The sequence below is a fragment of the Mustela putorius genome, unplaced genomic scaffold, assembly GCF_011764305.1.
Source record: "Mustela putorius furo isolate JIRA1106 unplaced genomic scaffold, ASM1176430v1.1 tig00003859_pilon_pilon_pilon, whole genome shotgun sequence".
NCBI lineage: Eukaryota > Metazoa > Chordata > Mammalia > Carnivora > Mustelidae > Mustela > Mustela putorius.
The window spans coordinates 28,084,683-28,108,188 of record NW_025422011.1 but is presented as its reverse complement, the minus strand read 5'-3'; the positions used below and the strand labels follow the sequence as shown (position 1 = coordinate 28,108,188).

Below are 23,506 nucleotides of genomic sequence, written 5' to 3'. Positions count from 1 at the left end.
TTGCCCCACCGAGAGGTACCAGGTGGCTCAGTGTGAGGAAATTCCTCCTTTCCCTCCCATCTGCTCACCCACGGAAGTAACCAGAAAGGACCAGTGGGAATCCTAGTGGCACCAGAAAACAATCAGGCAGACCGAAATACCACTGTGGATGCCCAGAAAGCTAAATTGTCACAGCCTGAAAAAGTAGACCAGGACCTGTGTCCTAAATCTAAACAAAAAGACCACCTCCCCATACAAAACATTTAAATAGGACCCAGAGTCTTCTAGGGTAATAGCTAAAATGCTGATGATAAAAGAAAAGAAATCACTTTTCATACCAAGAACCAGGAAAATCACAACTTGAATGAGGAAAAAAACAGTCAATGCTTAACATCAAGATAAATCAGATTTGGGATTATCTGACAAATTTTATTTATTTATTTGACAGACAGATCATAAGTAGTAGGCAGAGAGGCAGACAGAGAGAGAGGAGGAAGCAGGCTCCCCGTGGAGCAGAGAGCCCATGTGGGGCTTGATCCCAGGACCCTGGGATCATGACCTGAGCCAAAGGCAGAGGCTTTTAGCCCTCTTAGCCACCCAGGTGCCCCAATCTGACAAGTTTTTTAAGGTTTTATTTCTTTATTTTAGAGAGAGAGCATGAGCAAAGGGAGGAGCAGAGAGAGAGGGACAGGCAGTCTCCCCACTGAGCAGGGAGGCTCATAGGGGCCTCTGAGATCATGACCTGAGCTGAAATCCAGAGTTGGATGCTTAGCCAACTGAGCTATCCTGGTGCCCCCGACAAGAAATTCTAATGCAGCCGTCATAAAAATGTTCTAACAAGCATATAACAAGGAAACAAAATAGAAAATCTCAACCCTAACAAAAAGACAGGCACTTCTCCCCTTTGATTGCACCTCACAGATGCTGTGGTGTTTTTTTTTTTTTTTTTTTTTTTTGTTATGTTTTGTTTTTAACACATTGAAGGTTTGTAGCAAACCTGCATCAAGCAAGTCTGTTTTTACTGTTAAAGAACAGCATTTGCTCGCTTCATGTTTCTCGGACACATTTTGGTAAGTTAAAATATTTCAAACTTTTTCATCATGACACTTGTTATGGCGATCTGGGATCCGCGATCGTGGATGTTACTATTGTAACTGGTCTGGGGTGCCATGGGTCATGCTCATAAAAGATGGTTAACTTAATAAATACTGTGTGTTCTGACTGATCCGCTGACCAGCTGTTCCCCTATCTCTCTCCCTTCTCTTTGGGCCTCCTTATTTCCCAAGATAGAACAATATTGAAATTCCGTCAGTTAATAACCCTTCAAGGGCTTCTTAGTGGTTAAGTGAGAGTCACATGTCGCTTACTTTAAATGAAAAGCTAGAAATGGGACACCTGGGTGGCTCAGTGGGTTAAGCCGCTGCCTTCGGCTCAGGTCATGATCCCAGAGTCCTGGGATCGAGTCCCGCATCGGGCTCTCTGCTCAGCGGGGAGCCTGCTTCCCTCTCTCTCTCTCTCTGCCTGCCTTTCTGTCTACTTGTAATCTCTGTCTGTCAAATAAACAAATTTAAAAAAAAAAATTAAAAAAAAAAAAAAAGCTAGAAATGATTAAGCCTTGAGAGGAGGGTGCCTTGAAAGCTAAGATAGGTCAAAAGCTAGGCCTCTTGCATCAGACATTGAAGTTGTGAATGCAAAGGAAAAGTTCTTCTTCTTCTTCTTTTTTTTTTTTTTTAAAGATTTATTTATTTATGTATTTATTTGACAGTGAGAGGCAGTGGGAGAGGGAGAAGCAGGATTCCCACTGCCCAGCACGGGGTTCATTCCCAGGACCCTGAGCTGAAGGCAGATGCATAATGACTGAGCCACCCAGGTGCCCCAGTGTTGTGATTTTTAATTTCTAATTTACTTCTAAATACTATTTTTAAAAAGATTTTATTTACTTATTTCACAGAGATCACAGATAGGCAGAGAAAGAGAGAGGAGGAAGCAGGCTTCCTGCTGAGCAGAGAGCCTGATGTGGGGCTTGAGCCCAGGACCCTGGGACCATGACCTGAGCTGAAGACAAAGGCTTTAATCCACTGAGCCACTCAGGTGCCCCCAAAGGAAAAGTTCTTGAAGGAAATGTAAAAGTGCTACTTCAGTGAGCACGTGAATGATAAGAAAGTGAGACAGCTGCTTTGCTGATAGGGAGAAAGTTGTAATGTTCTGGATAGAGGGTCAGACCAGTCACAACACAACATTCCTTTCAGCCAAAGCCTGATCTAGAGCACGGTCCTAACTCTCTCCAATCCTATGAAGGCTGAGAGAGGCGAGGAAGCTGCAGAAATAGTCTGAAGCCGGCAGAGGTGGGTTCACAAGGTTTAAGGAAGGAAGCCATCTCCAAAACATCAAAGTGCAAATGAGTGCTGATGCAGAAGCTGCAGCAAGTTATCCAGAAGATCTAAGCTAAGACACTTACTGAAGGTGGTTACACTGAATGACAGATTTTCAAGGTATGTAAGGCAGCCTTCTATTGGGAGAACATGGTATCCAGAACTTCCATGGCCAGAGAGGAGAAGTCAATGCCTGGCTTCAAAGGTTAGACTGAGTTCTCTCACTGGGGCTAATGCAGCTGGTGACTTGACACTGAAGCCAGTGCTCATTTTCTGTTCTGAAAATCCTAGGGTCCTTAAGAATTATGTTAAACGTATTTTGTGCTCTGTAAATGGAACAACAAAGCACATCTGTTTTCAACGGTTTACTGAACATTTTAAGCCCACCTTCAAGACCTCCTCAGGGGGAAAAAAAAAGATTCAGATATTAGTGCTCATTGACAATGCACCCGAACACCCAAGAACTCTGATGGAGATGTACAACAAGATTAGTATTTTCGTGCCTGTTAACATAGCATCATTTTTCAGCCCATGGAGTAAGGAATAATTTTGACTTCCAAGTCTCATTATTTAAGAAAGACATTTTGTAAGGCTGATCCTGCCCCAGATAGTGATTCCTTGGTTGGATCTGGGCAAAGAAAATTGAAAACCTTCTGAAAAGGATTCACAATTCAAGAGGTCGAAATACAAGCATTAACAGAGTTTGAGAGAAGTTGATTCCCACCTTTGTGGATGACTTTGAGGGGCTTGAGATTTAAGTGAAGAAGTAACTACACGTGTGGTAGAAACAGCAAGAGAAGTACACTTAGAAGTGGGGCCTGAGGATGACTGAATGGCTGCCATCTCGTGGTAAAATCTGAACGTAGGAGGGGTTGCTTCTTACGAAGGAACAAAGGAAAGTGGTTTCAGGAGATAGAATCTGCTCCTGAAGATGCTGTGAGGACTGTTGAAATGACGACAAAGGATTTAGGATATAATATAAACTTGATAAAGCAGTCGCAGGTTTTGAGAGGATTGAATCCAAGTTTAAAAGTTCTCCTGTGCGTAAAATGCTATCAGACAGCATCACAAGCAACAGAGAAACTGTGAAAAGAAGAGTCAGCCGAATGCAGCTAACTTCATTTATTTTAAGAAATTGCCACAGCCCACCCAACCCTTAGCAACCGCCACCTTGATTGGATCAGTCTGCAGCCATCAGCATCACATTCGAGACCCTCCACTAGCAAAAAGATGACGACTTGCTGAAAACTCAGATGATCGTTAGCATTTTTTAGCAATAAAGTATTTTTTTTAGAGGCAGGGAGAGAGTGGAGGGGAGGGGCAGAGAGAGAGAGAGAGAGAGAGAAATTCCTAAGCAGGCTCCACAGTGGGTGTGCAGCCTGACATGGGGCTCGATCTCACAACCCTGAGATCATGACCTGAGCCGAAATCAAGAGTCAGATACTTAACTGACTGAGCCACCCCGGTGGCTAAATGAAGTATTTTTAAATTAAGGTATGTTGGGGCACCTGGGTGGCTCAGTTGTTAAGCTGCTGCCTTTGGCTCAGGTCATGATCCCAGAGGGGTTCCCTGCTCTTCGGGAGGCTTGCTTCTCCCTCTCCCACTCCTCTGCTTGTGTTCCTTCTCTTGCTGTGTCTCTCTCTGTCAAATAAATAAATAAAATCTTAAAAAAAAATTTAAGGTATATACATTATTTTTTTAAGACATAATGCCATTGCACACATAATAGACTACAGTATATTGTAAACATAACTTTTATATGCACTAGGAAGCCAGAGAATTTATTTGACTTACTTTATTGCACTGTTTGCTCTATTGCAGTGGTCTGGAACCAAACCTGCAACATCTCTGAGGTAGATCTGTAAAAGTTAAAAAAAGAAAGAAATGAAAACTTTGGAACTCAAAAATACAGTAACAGAAATGAAAAATTTGCTGAATGGGCTTAGCAGAGTGGGACGAGAGAGGATGGAATTTGTGAGCTTGAGGATAGAGCAACAGAATTTACCTGATTGGAACAACAGAGAGGAAATAGATGGAAACAATATAACAGGGATGTATTGGACAATAACAAAAGGTCCAAAATTTGTATCAGTGTCTGAGAAGGAGAGAGTGAGTTTAAAAGATTATTTGAAAAAACAGTGGCTGAAAACATGCCCAGATTTTGCACCCACACAAAAAATAAAGTAATCCTACAAATTTGAGAAGCTGAGTGAATCCCAAATATGAAAACCCCTAATAAATCTGCAAGCCATGTCCTATTTAAACATTTGAAAACTAAAGACCAAAGAAAATAACTTAAAAGCAACTAGAGAGAAATGACACATGATCTATAGAGGAACACCAGCTTAAATATCAACAGATTTCTCATTTGGAGGTGGGAAAACAGATGCTATTATAGTACAATTTGTGGAGGTAAAGACTTAACCAACATACAGGAGGGCAGTTTTATAGTAATGAACAAATTGTAACTTGTTCATTTACTGTGGTTCAGCAATTCAGTTTTATGGGAAGCTATTTGTTTGAAGTATGCTTAATTATCTATAGTGACATATATAGTGAAGTATTTATTTACAAAGATTAGCAATAGCTGGGCTATCCTCTAGTAAAAGGGAATGTTTTCAAATAAAAGCTAAGACGAAATAATACTTTACAAGAAAAAAAAAATCCCCAAAGAGCAAAGACATTATTTAGCTAATTATTGTTCTAACTTTCATAACATTTCTTAGTTCTGAAATGTGTTGAGGATACTTAATAAACAGTTTTATGGTGAATTCATTAAATACATTTGATAATTAAGAATTTTAGATAACTCAAATGTAGGTTTAAGGTACAATAAAAGCAACAAAAGTGCATTTAATTCACTGTTGATTATCCATGTGCTCATTTCTATGGGTAATTGAGTTGAACATCAAATATACGTATTTTCAAGAAGTAAAAATCATACCATATGTATACATCAATGAAATATTTATTCTAAATTTTAAAAATATCTTTCCTGGAGCGCCTGGGTGGCTCAGTGGGTTAAAGCCTCTGCCTTCAGCTCAGGTCATGATCTCAGGGTCCTGGGATCGAGCGCCGCAATGGGCTCTCTGCTCAGCAGAGAGCCTGCTTCTTCCTCTCTCTGCCTGCCTCTCTGCCTACTTGTGGTCTCTGTCTGTCAAATAAATAAATAAAATCTTAAAAAAAAAAAAAAAAAAAGCTTTCCTGTCTACTCTTTAAGGCCAAGTGTGATGTTACCACTTCCATGAAGTTGTTGGTGACCATTCAGTTCAAAGTTAATCACTATCTCCTTCAAACTTTGACACCTTTTCCCCTGTATTTTTATCTTCTTATTTTCCATAATATTGATGGTTATGCTGTGGTTTATTGCACTTTAAATATATCCCTCGTGTTTTACATGTATTCTCAGACTAGTCTGAGGTGGTGGTTGTAATCTCCATTTTACTGTAAAGAAAGTAAAAGGTTCAGATGTTAAATAACTTGCTCAAAATCACACAATTAGGGTTCAAGTGTGGATTTCAGATGCCGAGGTCTTTGCACCAGAGCCTTGTCCCTACACTTGGCTGCCTCGGAAATGTATAAGGTTACCTGAAAGAACCGCTGTGGGTGTACCTTGTATATGTACATAGATTTAAAATACAGTGTTTCTTAAATGTTAGAGCGTTTTCATACAAATCTGTTAATACTACTTTTTTCTTTTCTTTCCTAGAATTCTGGAGGTGGAAGTGGAGTTGATCTTTCCGTGCTAAATGAGGCTCGCAATATGGTGTCAGATCTTCTGGTGGATCCGACCCTTCCCCCACAAGTGATCTCCTCCCTGCGGAGCATCAGTAGCTTGATGGGTGCTTTCTCAGGTTCCTGCAGGCCAAAGATTAACCCTCTCACACCATTTCCTGGATTTTACCCCTGCTCAGAAGTAGAGGACCCAACTGAGAAAGGAGAACGAAAACTTTACAAGGTCAAGATCCAGTAATCAGCCAGCCCTAATTACCACATTTAATATTTTCAAATTAAAACTGCTCCTTTATAGCTCAGATAAAATACAGTTTCAAGGACCAGCTTTTCTGTACAGTATTTTGAGCTGCTTGGGACTTTGGGGGTGGTTGTAAATATCAAATCATTTTAAATGAGTGTTCAGCTTTTATTCTAAATAACTTTGTAGAACCAGCAGTTAAAATTTCATCAGCACAACTATTTATCATTACTGTTATTGTTTTTAAATACAAAACAACACAAATTTAAGTCCAGGCTTGTATAGCAAACTAGTGGTCCTGTCATGTCATTAATCTGTTGTATGATTTAGAATCCAGGAATATTCTTATTGAACCACAAAGAATTGATCATTATAATATTTGTTTTATGAATTACATAGCATTATTTTAAACTTTCACTTTTTTTTTGATCTCTGTTTTGCCCCCTTTACACACACTAGAGATTGGTCTAGCCTAATAGACATTGATTTTTCCATAATTAAATATGGGGTTATTATTTTTTTCTAATATCAGTGCTTCAGAACAGGATTTTCTTTAAGAAATAATAAATACTATTCTAAGTAGGTTTACATTATGCTTGTTCAGAGTGCAATTAAAATTGCTTTATTTGACTAATCAATATCTTTATCAATAACAAATAATAAACTTAATAAGAACATTTTAAAGATTATTCTAGATTTATTTATTCTACAGGTAAAGAAATCAATCAAGAGAAGATAAAATTCAAATCAGTTAATTTTGTTCCTTGTAATGATGTATATAGAACTTTTAAAAAGTTAAATATCATTTTGAAAGGATTTTGATCAGTTAATTTCATTGTGTTCGCAGCATTAGGATGTAGAAATGTTGAAAAATTAAGTCCAATTAGGGCTAAAGTTTGATAATTACTGATCACAAATCTAGACAACAGGTGATTATGTGATGCTTTTATTTATAAGAAATATATACAGTAGCACTTGCCTTATTCTAAATCCAATTAACAATGGTACTTAGTTAGGCATTCTTTTTAGCACTCTGCGTGTGAGAAATAGGTTAATCACAAGTATCTAAAAGTGACAGTAATAAATTCATCAACAAAATAATGCTAATTTATTCTTGAGTTAGTTTTCACTTGGTAAGTTGTTCTTTGTATTTTCTATTGACATTTGATGTTTTCAGTAGGTTTTTTCTCTTTTCAATTGCAGTATACTTGACACAAAAATAGTAATTCTTAAAAATCTTAATCAGAAAAATCTTAATATTATCAATATTATGTTTGTCACTATGTTTACTGTGTTTAAAAAAAGTGTACTGGTACATTTTAGAAACATTTTAAACAATACCAATGAAACAGTATGCCTAAGTGCCTCATTTCCTGAACATTCTAGTTAATCAGGCTTGTTTTTGGTACTGGAATCTACTGATAGGAGTAGTCCTAGAAGAATCAGGAAGTAAGCCTTATTTCTTTTCTTTGTGTTCTTTAAATTTCTTTCTTGAATTTCACATTGAATTTGTCTCTGCTTTTGGGAAAGAATAGAAAAAGCCTGATACTACTCAAGAAAAGAACAATAGCCATTTATGAAAAGATAATTAGTAAGGAAAGGGGAGTCATAAGAGATAATTTAATGTAAATGTCTTATGTATGTGTTAAGAGACTGTATGGACCTAAATTATTGCCAGAAAGGATTATGTTCCACAGAGGATGTTTTCACTGTGAGTCTAACTCACTATGAACCTTTACAAAATCAACATGCTTGGGAAACTTAAACATAGGAGATATTTATCTCTGGGATGGTTTCAGTGTTTGCTAGTGGGGGAAATTCAGAAGAAGTCAAGACTGTTTTATGTAAATCTCAGTAAAACACCTATTCAGTGGTTAAAAAAATAAATAAATAAAAAAGAAGACATTGTTTAATCGATATTTGGACCAGTTTAGAATATTTTTAAAAATTAAGGTAAAATATTAATGCTAATGGTGTTCTGAGTCTAATTGCTAATTGGAAAGATAGCTCTGAATCTTTCAGTTTCTCCAGGTTAACCCTATGTACATTAGCCTTATACTGAAAATAAAAAAGGTTTAGTATATAGGTCTTATAGTCCCTGATCCAAAGCTTGAACTCTGTAGTTGATTTTCAGGGTAAATCTTTCATATTAGCCTTTGAAACTATCAAGTATTTATTTCTCATGAAATGAGGGTGTAAAGTGTATAAAAGAATAAAGATCTTGTTAAATTATAGGGAGTTCAGAAATCATTTTTTGGTGGGAGGAACACTAAATAGAACAACAGTGTAGAATGTGAAATTTGGAGTCAATATAAGGTATTTTCAGAGTAAAATGTTTTATTTCTCTTGTACATGTTAAAGATAGACTTTGTATTGATATTTTCACATGTTGTCTTTACGAATACATGTACAGCGTAACTGAAGGGGTGACAGTCTTAACCATTGTTAAATTATTCAACAGGGACTAAACAGTAGGAATGGCTTACCAGCTCCACAGCTGAGGAGGTGCTCTGCAACCTCAGGTCTGCCTCCCGCAGAGCAGCCTTCTTCAAGGTGGGAACGCAGTAATGGCAAGAGGCCACACCAAGACTTTGGCATTTCAAGGTAAGGTCCCCTGTCTTTTAAAGAAACTTGTGTCAAGTACATCCATTTTGTCTCTGTTGAATGAAGTCTGAAATAGCTAAACGCAGAAAGGAACAAGTTGAAGTTCTTTAGACGTAGGACAGCGTGGGTCGTAATAAGGCGTGATAGAGAGACTGATTTTTAAAAGGAAGCTAACCTACCTTCTCCAGAAAGTGAAGTACATTGGGTACAAGGCCTGCTGAGGCCTTAGGAAGTCAGGGAGGCAGTTTAAGGAGGATAGGGTCAATCTAGGACAGGGCAATGGGAAAGCTTTAAAGTCAGTATCAGTGGCCAGTATGGAGGCAATCCTACCCATCTAGTGCGCTGTGTTGGAAGATGGGTTAACAGAGTACTGACTAGTCAGTTAGATGAGGAGCAGCGTTCTCAGGGCTCATATTCCAAGGCAGCAAAACTCTTCCAAACGCTGCTCTTGCTGGAGGACTGAGACGACTCATACATTCTGTAGTCACTTGAGGATTGCCTTGGAACTGACCCGTGCTAATCCTGCACATGAAAGGCATCAGCAACTGGGAAAATGCAGGGCCTGAAATTTTCTGAATGTAAATATACCCATATACCCTCATCGCAAAGGATTCAGTGCTTTGTTTTTTAATAGCCAGGAAACATAGTGATCTCCTGTGCGAGTTACCAACTTCTCTTTGTCACTCACATCTGACTGTGTTAACAGACTTGGAAGTAGTTTAAACTTTCTGTTAAACCACTGTTGTTACTGGGCACGTGTGTACTTCATGAGCTCGAGCTATGTAGTTGCACATTTGAAACAGCAGATGGCAGGATTGGATCATATGGATTTGTCTGTTAACCGTTAAGTATTAAGGTTTATATAGGAAATAGGATCAAATAATTATAATGTTCCAGATTCTTGTGTGATTTTTTAATTTGAATTTTTTATAATATATTCAAGTAGATGAAAACCTTTTTTTAATAAAAGAAAAATTGAGTGAAATGGTATATAAAATAGGAAAAGATTGATGTATAAAAAGTATAGTCCCAGGAATGCAGAGCTTGCTGAGGACCTAAACATGACAGTTATGGGTTTTGGGGGACGTTTTTGGTTTTTGTTTTTTAATGGAAGCAGGATATGGGGAAGTCAGCAATGATAGGAACTGAAAATATGATGTATTTCTTAACCATAGGAAGTATCATCTTGAGAATACTGTTTGGTTTAAAAAAGAATGATGAAAACGATTGCTTTTTAATCTTTCAAAAATCACACTGATGTAAAAGCAGTACACTTGAAGTTAAAGAAACACTTGATACAGTGAGTAAAGGTCACTTTTATCCTGCTGGTTTAAGATGATTGATGTTAAAATAGAACACAGTCCAAAGAAAATTAACTCTGAGGAATGTTCATTTAAAAGTAAATTGTTTACAGATTTGATATCATTACTTAGCTCTCATTAAAACAAAGTCATATGCTTCAAAAGATTTAGAAACTTGGAGAATAAAGTAATTCATGGTATTATGCAACATCTCCTCGAAAGAGGTAAGGCTAGAAGTAATTCTTTTAGAAGCTGTAGCTTCTCAGTAATAAGTTTCTAAGTGTACTTTGGGTAAGGAGTGTATGAAGCATTTACAACCATTATCCCTTTTGAAACTCAAGTTTCTAGGTCAGTGCCGTCCAATAGAAATTTCTGTGATGGGGGCAAAAAAAAGGGAAGAAATTTCTGTGACGATGGGAATGTTTTCTTTCCGCACTGTCCAGTAGCCCCTCGCCACGTGTGGCTATTGATGACTTGAAGTGTGTCTGGTATGTTTAAGGAACCAAATTTAAATTTTGTTTAATTAATTTAACTAAAATGCAAAGGGCCACATAGGACTGTCATCTAGACCTGTGTGGCAACCATATTAGACAGCACAGCTGCAGATCTTTCATGTATGGTAGTGTTTGCTGCAGGAACCTTTAGGCTTTAGTAGTTTTAACCAGAGAGATTTATGAATCTGGAATCATGAGGCATTCATCTTGACTTGATCAGAGTACCCCAAAACGGAGGTCACGTGCCCTGCATTTTTGCGTCTTGCTTTGAAGGCAGCCCTAGATTCTGATGATAGCTTCTCTGACTGTGATTTAAATGACCCTGACTGTGTTTTCGACACGGTTCCAGTAGTGAACCTCTCAGTCCCTGAAGCTCTGACCGAAACGAAATTTCTCATCCCTCCAGGTGCTTTTTCATGTTACTGTTTTTCTGCCCTTATTTTCTGTCACACTGGTGCTACCCTCTAGTTTTGTGGTTGCTTTAAAAAATGGATTTAGCTAGAAAACTTGGTGTTACCTTGCGTCCTGGTATCTTATCTTCTAGGTGTACCGGTTGTCGGGTCTGTGTCTGCGCCTCGTTTCCTCTCTGCTCCCTTTTCTCCTTTATCACTTTGCTGACAGTTTCGTGCTTTCTTGACTCCTCACCTGGGCGGCTTTCCTCTCCATTGGCCTCTCCATTTGTCATATCCTTCACCGCCTGATCCATCTCCTAGCCTCCCACCACAAATCTTCCTTAAACAAAACCTTGATGACACAGTGTTACTAGTCAGTAAGTTTTTGGACCCTTTACCAATGCCTCTAGAATAGTACCTAAATTCCTGGCCTGGGAGTTGAAACCCTGTTACTCCCTCCTGACAAAGCTGCACCCTTACTTGGAATGATTAAACAAACTAGAAGACATGAACAGTCTTGCAAAGAATGAGAAAAGAAAAAAAATGACTTGGAAAGCTCTCTAGGTGAAAACAGCAGTGACTGAGTTAAACCCTTCCTTGAACTTTTTCTGATAATTTTGTTTTTAGTTTAACTCATTTGAAAATTAAGCTGACTTCTAGTTTCCAGCCCACCTTGTTTGAGTGAAGAGTGATATAGGATTTAATCTTGCTTTTCTTCAAGCTTTGTCTGGAGAAAAAAGCCAAGTGTTATAAATCTTAGGATAGCTAAGATAAAAGGAATATAAAGGAAGAAAAACCACAAGTAAGAAGAGTTACACTATTTGAATAGCCACTGTATTACCCATCTGAAGAGTTTAATTACTCTTCATCTCATACAGAATTTGAAATTTTAATAAAGAGGGCCATTGCTTTACAACACCAAAATACATCAGTCTTTCCCTATTTATCTGAAACTCCAGTCAAGTTTAACTATTTGCTATTCCCTCTAGTTATCTGCTTCTATGCATCTGGTTCCCCCGCATAACCCCCGCCTCCACCACCATCATAGTTGTTCTCTCTCCCTGGACCAGGTCTTCTCACTTTAAGACTAACACCCTGCTTTCCTCCTCCCTTGGTTTCCAAGGAGAAGTGCTCTGTTTCACTTCTGAATCTCCTTAACACCTTTTCTTTGCCTCTTTTATGGCACTTTCACTTTCTACCCTGTGTTAGTCATTAATGCTCTTCTGAGGCCTGCTCAATGACTGTGATGAGTTTGATTGCATTAAAATGGATCTTTGAGGATAAACAGCTCCTGAACAAATGTTCTGCAGGGAGTATGGTGTCCATATTAGATTATGATAGTGGATGCTTTTTGCGGACGTTTCAGATGAAGGTTCTCTGGTGAAGAAGTTCCAGGAAATGTGGGATAATGTTTTCTTGGGTTAGCTGACAATTAAATTACCCATCTCTGAATTTTCAGTGTTAGTAGCTATGGTTAAAAAATGGCTAAACTTGTATCCTGGGACTGACTGCTGGGACCCATCCCTCCCTATGGACAAACAGAGCATGTATTTAGAGCTCAAAGCTCAATTCCTCGGAACAGACTTTCCCTGGGGAAAGATAGGCAAGTCTTCATTTTCCAAAACTGCCTAGGCTTTCACCTGTGTAGGCTTTTCACCCCTACACTGAAGAGACTTGCCTTTAACCTGTTCCTCGGTTCATCCTTCATCTCTATAAATGCTTTGTAATTCGGTCTAAAAATTTGGTAGGAACTATGTTCCCTAAATAATATACTAGGGAACCAGCTTCTCAATTCCGTGTCTCATAATTTACTAGAGATTGATACCCTCTTTGTACTGCTGAGATTCAAGAGGGCTAATGGTGTCATCTCACTCAGTTTCTTGAGAGAGTAGCTCTGTGAATCTAGGCATTGGATAGCCAACACGTTTGTACAGCTTCTCACACATGCCCACAACCACACAAGATGATCCAGACGTTATCAAGGTCATTTGTGTTGGTTGTCTAAAAGTCAGACTCTTAACACATGGCTTAATTCTGTGACCATAACTTTTGACAGTCTCTTGTAATGATTCCCAAATCTGACTTCAGTCATTCTCTAACGAACTATTAATAAACCTTGAGATTCCTGTCCTTTTTGTCGTCTGCCTTCTTCAGTGTTGTTTTAGATAATCTCATTGGAGTGTACATCTATCTGGTTGTAGGCCAGGAATTAATGAGACAATTCTACAACTCAGCTGAAAAACCTGTAATTTGACCTGTACCTCTCAATTCTCAACAGCTAACTGAATGTATAGTATACTTAATTATTAGAAAAGCTTGAATCAAAGTAGGAGACTGTGGAGCAATGCAGTGTGTTTGTTTTGAAAAGGAGAAGTCCTTTCCCTGTTTTGAATGTTAACCAGGGAGTAAACTAAGAAAGAGTACACAGATTTATGTTTGAGTATATCCCTGAGTGGTATTCTTGCTGTGCCTTCCTAGTCTTCCCCGACTTGACATATGAGCAGGGAGTACTCTGATACAAAGAATGATTGAGCTTGAGCAGAGACATGAGTTTATTGGGTGGTATTATTTGCATATTGCCTCTTTTTGTGACATCATCAAATTATCATTACTACTGGCTTGAGAAAAAAAATATGATAGACTCTAAAAGTTAGATGTTAAAAGTTCTTACCTCACGCTTTGCGTAGTGGCAGTATCGTGGCCAATGAGGTTTATCCAAGGCGCAATTATGGCTAATTGAAAAGTTCTTACCTCTTGGAGGGAAGGTGGATGAAGGGATGGGGCAATTGGGTGATGGACATTAGGGGAGCACTGGGTGTTACATGCAAGTGATGAATCACTAAATTCTACCCCTGATACCAAAAACAAACAAACAAAAAAGTCCCTACCTCTAAATCTCTTAATTTTACAGATTGAGAAACACAGAGTTAGAATCAGAATTATTTCATGGAAGGTGCGGGCAAGGCCTTTTAAAAACAGGTAGAAAGTAAATGCTTTCTCCTGTTAGAGTGAAAAGAAATTAGAGGTTGAATTTTAGATCTGCCGCTGTGAGTTTTAGCTGTGTGAAAGGGGAGACATCACTTAGCCTCTTGAAGCCTTACCTGTTAAATAGACTAAAAAAGATAAAAGTATGTACACTACCTAAAACAATGAATGTTACATAATAGATCCTTGAAATAGTGCTGCTGTTACAGTTTTTGTTAGTGTCAAGAAGGAAGTTTTAAGGGTTGCTAACTGGTTTTACATGCCTTCTCTTTTTGTAATACAGAATTTTTTGCTCCCGTAGGATTATAGAACAAACCACATTACTAGAAAAATGTCCAAGGAGACCCTCAAAGCAAGAGTTAATGAAAGAAAAAAAGCCCACTTGCCCAAATCTGGGGAGCAAAAATGATTTGTTCTGTAGGAAATTGAGACTAGGAACCTAAAGAGAAGATCATTCGCTTATTCCACAAGTATCTGTTGAACATATCGATCAGGCACCGTGCTATTTCCACCAGGAATTTAGAGAGATGTGTTAAAGCCCCAAAGAAAATGACAAAATAATGAGGGAAAATTATCGTAACCAGTGAAATTATAATGCGCTATGTGTAAATGTAATAGAGACATGAACAAAAACCTTTTAGGTCACAGAGAAAATAGGCCTTCCTTGAGTCATGGGGTATGGAAGTACAGAAAAGATGAAGCAGTTGGAGAAGAGCTTATTGAGATATTAGCCTCCACTAAAAAACAGTGAAAAGTAGAGAATCTGGATTTGTCCTTGAGCCTGTGGCAAAGTGTCCCCATGAGGAGTCGACAGAGGAAAAAAGCCTAGTGAATATCGAAGAAAAGGTAAAATTTATGGTGTACTTGCTACATGCTTGGTTTTGGAAATCTTCCAAATATGTAATCTTAAATTGCATTTTACGTATCACATTGCTGTAGTGTGTGATTGCCTACCTGTGTTTAATTTCTTTGTAAGAGCTCTAAAACCTACAATAAATATTTCAGTTATAGGAAATGGCGGTAGTTAATGGATAATCAATAGTTGTGAAGAGAGGGAGCAGGAAATAGTGAAAACTGTATGTATTAGGCCAGTGATTCTCAGTGAGGTCCTGGGACCCCCCAGTGTTAGCATCACCTAAGAACTTATTAGAAATGAAGATTACTGGCCCTGCCCAGACCTCCTGAACCAGAAATCCTGGGGATAGAACTAGCAATTTGTGTTCTAAGAAGTGCTCCACGTGGTATTGATAACCTGCTTTGTACCAGTGTTTAGCAAATTACAGCTTTCGGGCCTAATGTGGTCCATTACTGTTTGTTTGTTTAAATTACATTGAAACACAATCATATTTATTTGTTTATTAGTATTTTGTGACTGCTTGTATGCTACAATGGCAGGGTCGAATAAGTGCCAAGCTGAAAATTTCTACTACTTGGTTCTTTACAGAGAGCATTTCTGGCCCCTGCTTTAGGCTTTAAGCACTAGATAGATGTCTAAGCTCCGATTGTATAAGCAGATGTTTCCTAGTTGAACTGAAGATCATGAATAAAAAAGAGGAAATTTCCCATGTTTAAAATTTTTAATCTGTTATCTTTCCCTTTTAGTCAAGGATCCTATCTAAATGGGCCTTTTAGTTCAAATCTACTGACAATCCCGAAGCAAAGGTCATCTTCTGTATCCCTAACTCACCATATGGGTCTAAGAAGAGCTGGTAAGAAACCATTCTTTATGATTTAAATGGGGGAGGTCTCCAAGTGTATGGTAGTGCACAATTTTTTCATTATACATTTAGAGCTAATTTCGAATACCATTTTATAAATTAACATGACTAAGTGATTTGGATTGACTGTTAGTTGACCATTTGCTTTCTTTCACAACACTTTATGAACATCCACTATGTACCAGGCATTTGGTTAGGCACTAGGGATTCAGGAATAAAATACACAACTACTTAACCAAGTTGAAGATCCAGATTCACATATTCAGAACAAGGGAAAATTCTATGGCAAGGGTATTCTTTCACAGTGTGGCAATTACAGAGAGAGAGAAAAAAAAATCTTGCTGTGAGAGTGGAAAAAACCTAATAATATCCTAGTAAGTCATTCTAATAGAATTTTTCCCATGTATTTACTTATTTATTTAAGGTATAATTGACATATAACAGTATATTAGTTTCGGTGTACAACAGTGATTTGATATTTGTGTGTATTGCCAAATGATCACTCCAGTGAGTCTAGTTAACATCTGTCACCATACATAGTCACAGTTTTTTTTCCCTGTGATAACTAAGCTCTGCTCTACTAGCACTTTTCAAATATACAATCCAGTATTATTAACTGTAGTCATCATGCTGTACATTACATCCCCCTGACTTATTTTATAACTATAAATTTGTTCCTTTTGACTTGCTTCACCCTTTTCACCACTCCTACTAATTAAGGAATTTTCTTTAATTCAAAAGATTATAGAACACTTCAAAATATTTTAGATGAAAGATACAAATACAACATAGCAGTACCAGAACAACACCGATACCTACTTTTAAAGTACATTATGTCTGGCATTAGGGGCAATGGAATATACATACAGTTACAAAATTCTTTTATTTGTAGTGTTTGGCATAGAGCAAAAACCAATAAAACATGAAGAGGCAGGAACGTGTTATTGCTAAGAAAAACTGACACTAGAAGGAGACCTATGTACAATATTGATGTTAGATTTAACAAAGTCTTTAAAATAATGATGGTTTAAAAGAAATAGAAGGGGAGATGGACAAAAATGGTTGGATAATTTTTTTTTAAATTTTTATTTATTTATCAGAGAGAGAGGGGGAGAGAGCGAGCACAGGCAGACAGAATGGCAGGCAGAGGCAGAGGGAGAAGCAGGCTCCCTGCTGAGCAAGGAGCCCGATGTGGGACTCGATCCCAGGACGCTGGGATCATGACCTGAGCCGAAGGCAGCTGCTTAACCAACTGAGCCACCCAGGCGTCCCATGGTTGGATAATTTTAACATAGAACTAGAACACATAGAAAAGAACTAGAACTGGGAAATGCAGTTGATTAAATTAAAAGCTTCTAGGGTGGTTTGAGAACAGATTGGACACGACAGTAAAGCGTCGTGAACTTGAAGACAGAAAAATAGAAAATATCCAAACTGAAACAAAGAGAGGGGTAGAAAATATAGATAATAGTATGGCTTCTGGTTCTGCATGTTAAGGAGCCCAGAAGCCATCATTCTGTCCTAACAAGTAAAAAGCTGAACAGACTGAAAAATCAACTCTTCTAGGATCTGTGAGAGAGATGAGGACACAGGGCAACTAGTCCCACTAAGAATGGAGCCACAGGTAAATACAGGAAGTAATGACTTACTGGAGCAGAGATGCACAAGGGGAAACTTGGAGCCACTGCCTAGAATCAGTGCTGGGGTAGGGAAGCCTGAACTGTGCTTGGCAAATTGCTGGAGGATCACTCTGAGAATTAAAAACCCCAGGGAGGCCCAGTCATAAGGAGCTCCCCCACCCCCCAAGTTTGTGAGATTCACCTCTGGGAGCTTGAGAGATTTCCTCAGAAATAGCGGAGGGGTGCCTAGGTGGCTCAGTGGGTTAAGCCTTTGTTCAGGCCTGGCATCAGGCTCTCTGCTTGACGGGGAGCCTGCTTCCCCCTCTCTCTCTCTGCCTGCCTCTCTGCCTACTTGTGATCTCTCTGTCAGATAAATAAATGAAATCTTTATAAAAAAAAAAAAAAGGAAATAAATAAATAAATAGCGGAGAAAATGCTTTCATCAGGGGTCAAGGAAAAGGAACCATGCTTAAATACACAAGAGCACTTTCCTCTTCTTAACAAGGCTGCCCTCAGGAGAAACTAGTTAACCAGAACCTTATGGGCTGAGGATTTATCAGAGCCTAACTAACCTGTGGGAAGGGAAATACTCAACTTCGGTTAGTTCTAGTCATCCTCCCACCAAAGGGAGAGGCAAAACAAAACAAAACTAAAACACACAAACCAAAAAACAACCTGAGAAACACTTGTGAAGTTTGTAGTCCTGCGCACAGTCTCACGGAAAGACTTGAGATCTAATCACAGGATGTACAACACTTCTCCCCTCACACCTCACACCATTGCTAAAGGCCTATTTACAGTAGTTTCTTTTACCTGGTACATCATGTCTGGCTATCTATAAAAAATTGCAAGGCATACCAAAAGGTAAAAAACACCAAAAGGTAAAAATCCAAATACAATTTGGACAGAGCAAGCTATCAGAATCAGATAGGGATGTTGGAATTTTCAGACTGGGAACTTAAGTATGATAAATATGGCAAGGGCTCTATTGGGTTAAGTAGATAATATACAAGAATGGATGGGCAATGTAAGCAGAGAGGTGGAAATCCTAAAATAATAAAACAAAAATGAATACTCACAATCCAAAACACTATAGCAGAAATGCCTTTAGTGGGCTCATGAGCAGGCTGGACACAGCTGAAGAAAGAATCTCTGAGCTTGAGGATATATCAACAGAAATCTTCAAAACTGAAAAACAAAGACTGAAAAACTGAACAGAATATCCAAGGACTGTGGACAACTACAGAAGGAATACCAGAAAAAGAAAACAAGAAGGAACAGAATAAATATTTTGAGACAGTAATGACTGAGAATTTTCTCAAAGTAATATCAGACACCAAACTGTAGATCCAGGAAGCTGACGGAGGAACACCAAACAGGATAAATATCAAAAGAATAATACCTGGTATATTGTTTTCAAATTACAGAAAATCAAAGATAAAAAATCTTTAAAGAAGCTGGGGGTGAGGGGAAACAACTTACCTATAGAGGAACAAAAGTAATTATTATATTAAACTTACCTTCATAAGCCATTCAAATGGAGTGAGACATTTTTAGTATTGGGGAGGGGGGGACAACACCAACTTAGAATTCTGTACCCTTTGCAAGCCTTCCTCAGACAAAAATTGAGTTGCCAGTAAACCTGACAAACAAATATTAAAAGAAATTGTTTAAAGAGAAGAAGAGTAATACAGATTAGAAACTCAGATCTCCAAAAAGGAGGAAAGAAACCCACTTTAAAAATAAAGACACATAAAGATTAAAAGTAATGGATGGAGAAAAATAGACCATGCTAACCCTAATGAAAAGAAAGCTGGTGACGCTGTATTAATTTCAGCCTAGACAGACTTCTAAGAGAGAAAGTTATCAGAGATAAAGAAGTTATTAACATAACAGAAGATGTTAATAGTCTTTACCATATATGAGCCTAAGTAACAGAACAACACTTAAGAGACATATTGGGCCAAATTAACAGTATAATGTATGTATAAACGAAGTCCCAAAGAGGAGGAGAGACAATAGGGCAGAATAATTTTCCAAAATAATAGAGGAATTAAAAAATTCCTAAAACTCCATGAACACTAAGAAGAAAAGGAAAATCATAGGTTGGAATTTCAGCCAAGTCTCTAAATTATAACACAACAAGGAAAAAATCTCAAAAGCAACCAGATAGAAAAGGTTATTTTCCAGGGAACAACAGTAATATTGACAGATTTTACAATAGCGGGTATGAACTCAAAGGACAGTAGAATGATATATTTAAAGTATTGAAAAAACAAACAAAGAAGGCCAACCTGGAATTCTTTACCCTTTGAAAATATCATTTAAAAATAAAAGTGAAATATTTTTTTCATACTGACAAAAGCTGATAGAATTTATTACTGGTAGACCTGTACTACTAAGATTCAGCAAAGGGAGTAACTTAGGTAGGAGGAAAATGACCCTGATTACAGCATATAATGGCTGGAACGAATGCAAAGCCCTAGTAAGTCTGAACATTTGGGTGAATATTGATTAAAAACACAATAACTTCCTCATAGCATACATAATATATGAAGAAGTCAAATACGTGGTAACAATGGCATATAAAGGGTGAAAGAGGGGGAAATGGATTTAAACTTGTAAAAGCAGTAAAAAATATAAATTGGAAGGAAAGTAAAACTTAAAAGATGCACATTGTAGTATCCAGAGTGGCAATTAAAAGAATGAGAGAAAAAAATACTGGGTGCTACATGCAATGTTAATGAATTGTTGAACACTACATCAAAAACTAATGATATGGGGCGCCTGGGTGGCTCAGTGGGTTAAGCCACTGCCTTCGGCTCAGGTCATGATCTCAGGGTCCTGGGATCGAGTCCCGCGTCAGGCTCTCTGCTCAGAAGGGAGCCTGCTTCCTCCTCTCTCTCTGCCTGCCTCTCTGCCTACTTGTGATCTCTCTGTCAAATAAATAAATAAAATCTTAAAAAAAAAAAAAACTAATGATGTACTGAATGTTGGCTAACTGAAGAATAAGGTATAAGTAAAAAATGAATATAGGAGGCATGATTTAAAAAAAACAAAAACAAAAATAATCCAGAAGAATCTAAGAAAAGATAAAAGACATAAAGGAGAAACAACTAGATTGAAAACTGTATCACATAAACTTAACAGTTGTTTGTGGGGGAGGGGGAAGAGAGGCAGGGATCCACTGGTGTTGTTAAGCATAAAATATCCAGTTTTCAACAAAAAACTGAAAATACACTCTAGTTATAAAAGACAAAGTTTGGGGCGCCTGGGTGCCTCAGTGGGTTAAAGCCTCTGCCTTCGGCTTGCATCATGATCCCAGGGTCCTGGGATCCAGCCCCGCATCAGGCTCTCTGCTCAGCAGGGAGCCTGCTTCCCTTCCTCTCTCTCTGCCTGCCTCTCTGCCTAATTGTGTTCTCTGTCTGTCAAATAAATAAAATCTTAAAAAAAAAAAAAAAAGGTTGTCAGGCAGTTAACAACACGACTCAAGCGTATACTCTGAACAAGATGCACGCTGTAAGTACGAGGATGCAGGGAGGTCTGATCTCATAGCTGTAATATACATGAGCTAAAAATTGACAGAACTAAAGGGAGAGATAGACAAATCCATATTCATATTTGGAGATTTTAACTCCCCATTCTCATTAGTAGAATAAGCAGACCAAAATATTAGTATAGATATATGGAAGATTAGAGCAACATGACATGACCCAGCTGACTGCAAAGCACCACATTCAGCCATCACAGGATGAATATGTTTTCCAAGAATTACGCACAGAATGGAGGACAGTAGGCCATTTGCTGGACTGTGAAACAAGTCTCAGTGAGTCTCAAAGTGAAGACAGAAAAGGAAGCTCGGCCATTTCAGAACATTGGGAATTAAGCCCGAGAAAAAACTGGAAGTCTTCTGTGCAAGAGAAACTGCTGAACCTGGGTAAGACCGTGGGTCCTGTGACATTTCATCTGGGGGCTCCGTCATTGGAACTGTTGGCAAAGGCAGGTGGCATTGCTACCATCAGGGAGAGCAGACTTTTAGAACTCCACTGAGAGTACAGTAAACACTTTGTCCCAACTTGAAGCTCCCTGGGAAATCTCTATTCCCTACGTGTTGTGGGTATTTGGACTCAGCTCAGCTCTCTGAAAAAACAAACAAGAAACCCAAACCCCATGCCAGGCAACATCGAGACTGCCTAAGGCTGTGATTTCAGTGGTGGCCAACAAGAGCTGCCTTGGAATTTAAAAGGAAATCCTGGATGCTACTCGATGACCAGCAGGAACTTGAGAACATCTGACAGATTCCCGGGGGTCTGTGAGGCTGTGCACATGCATCAGAGAAGGCCCCAGTCACTCACGTGGAGCTGACCCTGAGGCCTCTCACAAGCAAAACGTGAAATCCAATCCTGTGTTGTAAACTAAAGTTTGAAGGTGTAACTATTTCAACAGATTCCCTTCTACAGGTGACTTCTAGGCAGCTGACTCTAGGCAACACTTTTAAAGAACCCTTCAGACTCAAAATTGTTCTGACTCATGGGTGACTTACAGGAAGTCAAACTTAAAAAATAAATCAAGAACTTAAAGGGTAAAAAACAAAACAAAACAAACAAACAAAACAGCGAGTAAAACCTCAGTGGCTACACATGTCAGAGAAAACAGAATCTACATAATCAGGCCAGGAAAGCCATTCAATAACTAGAAGCAAGAAAACAAAAATCGGCAACCTAATTAACCTTGGGTGTGGGACAGATCTGATACCAGAACTGTTAAAATATTACCTAAAATGTCCAGTTTCCACAAAAAAAAATATGAAACATGCTAAGAAATTTTTGTGATGTACGAAGAAACAGGTTTTTGCCAACAGAAAATTTCCCTGATGGGGCTTGGAATTTAGACTTAGTAGACAATGACTTTAAATCTGCTATTATAAATATGTTTAAAGTACTAGTGGAAACCGGATCTAAATTTTTTTGAAGATGTTATTTATTTGAGAGAGAGAGACAGAGCGTATAAATTGGGGGTGTGGTGGAAGGACAGAGATAGGGAGAAGCAGGCTCCCCACTAAGCAGGGAGCCCAATATGGGGCTCGATCCCAGGACCCTGCGATCATGACCTGAGCCGAAGGCAGACACTTAACTGAGACACCCGGGTGCCAATATTTACAGTATTTAAGAAGAGTTATGACAACAGTGTCTCATCAAAGAGGGAATATAAAGAACTAGAGATTATAAAATGAAATTTTAAATATTTTTAATACTTAGGAAATAATTGCCACCTCTAGTGAGTATCAGATTGGAGGTTCTAGCCACAGCAGTCAGGTAAGAAGGAATAAAAGGAATGGGTAAAACTATATTTGCAGATGATACCATATATTTATAAAACCTGAAGAAATTCATTAAAATCTATTACAAACTAATAAGTTTATCGGTATAGCAGGATACAGGATCCCAATACAAAAATCAACTATATTTCTATATACTAGCAATGAATAACGCAAACTGAAATAAAATAATTCCATGTGAAGTTAGTATTAAAAAGAATAAAATACTTGGAATAAATTTAACAAAATAGCATAAGACCTGTACACTGTAAACTGTAAAACATTGTTGAGAGAAACTAAAGATCTAAATAAATACAAAAACACTCTGTTTGTGAATCAGAAAATGTATTGTTAAGATGGCAATACTTCCCCAATCGTTTTAGATTTCATGCCATCTTTATCAAGTTCCAAGATGGTTTCTTTGCAGAAATTAACATGCTGATCATAAAGTTAATATGATGGAGCGCGCCTGGGTGGCTCAGTCGGTTAAGCATTTACTTTTGGCTCAGGTCATGATCTCCAGTCCTGAGCTTAGGGCCCATGTCAGGCTTCCTGCTCAGCAAGGAGTCTGCTTCTTCTCCCTTTGCCCCTCCCCCTCAACTTGTGCTCTCTCCCTCCCTCTCTCTCTCAAATAAGTAAAATCTAAAAAAAAAAAAAAAAACTCATAAGGAAATTCAAGGGACCCAGAATAGCTAAAGCAATTTTTAATAAAAAAGAAGAAATTGGACGACTCACCCTTTGAAATTTAAAAC

General features: G+C 38.3%; 1 protein-coding gene across 1 annotated transcript in view; it reads left to right on the top strand.

The window, feature by feature from the left end:
- Window positions 1–23,506, top strand: part of PDE3B (phosphodiesterase 3B) — a 179,656-nt gene that overhangs the window by 117,639 nt on the left and 38,511 nt on the right. The window contains exons 3-5 of the mRNA XM_004752027.2: window positions 6,061–6,309; window positions 8,786–8,928; window positions 15,703–15,809. Of these exons, the coding sequence (XP_004752084.1) occupies window positions 6,061–6,309; window positions 8,786–8,928; window positions 15,703–15,809 (499 nt within the window). The remainder of the gene's footprint in view (window positions 1–6,060; window positions 6,310–8,785; window positions 8,929–15,702; window positions 15,810–23,506) is intronic.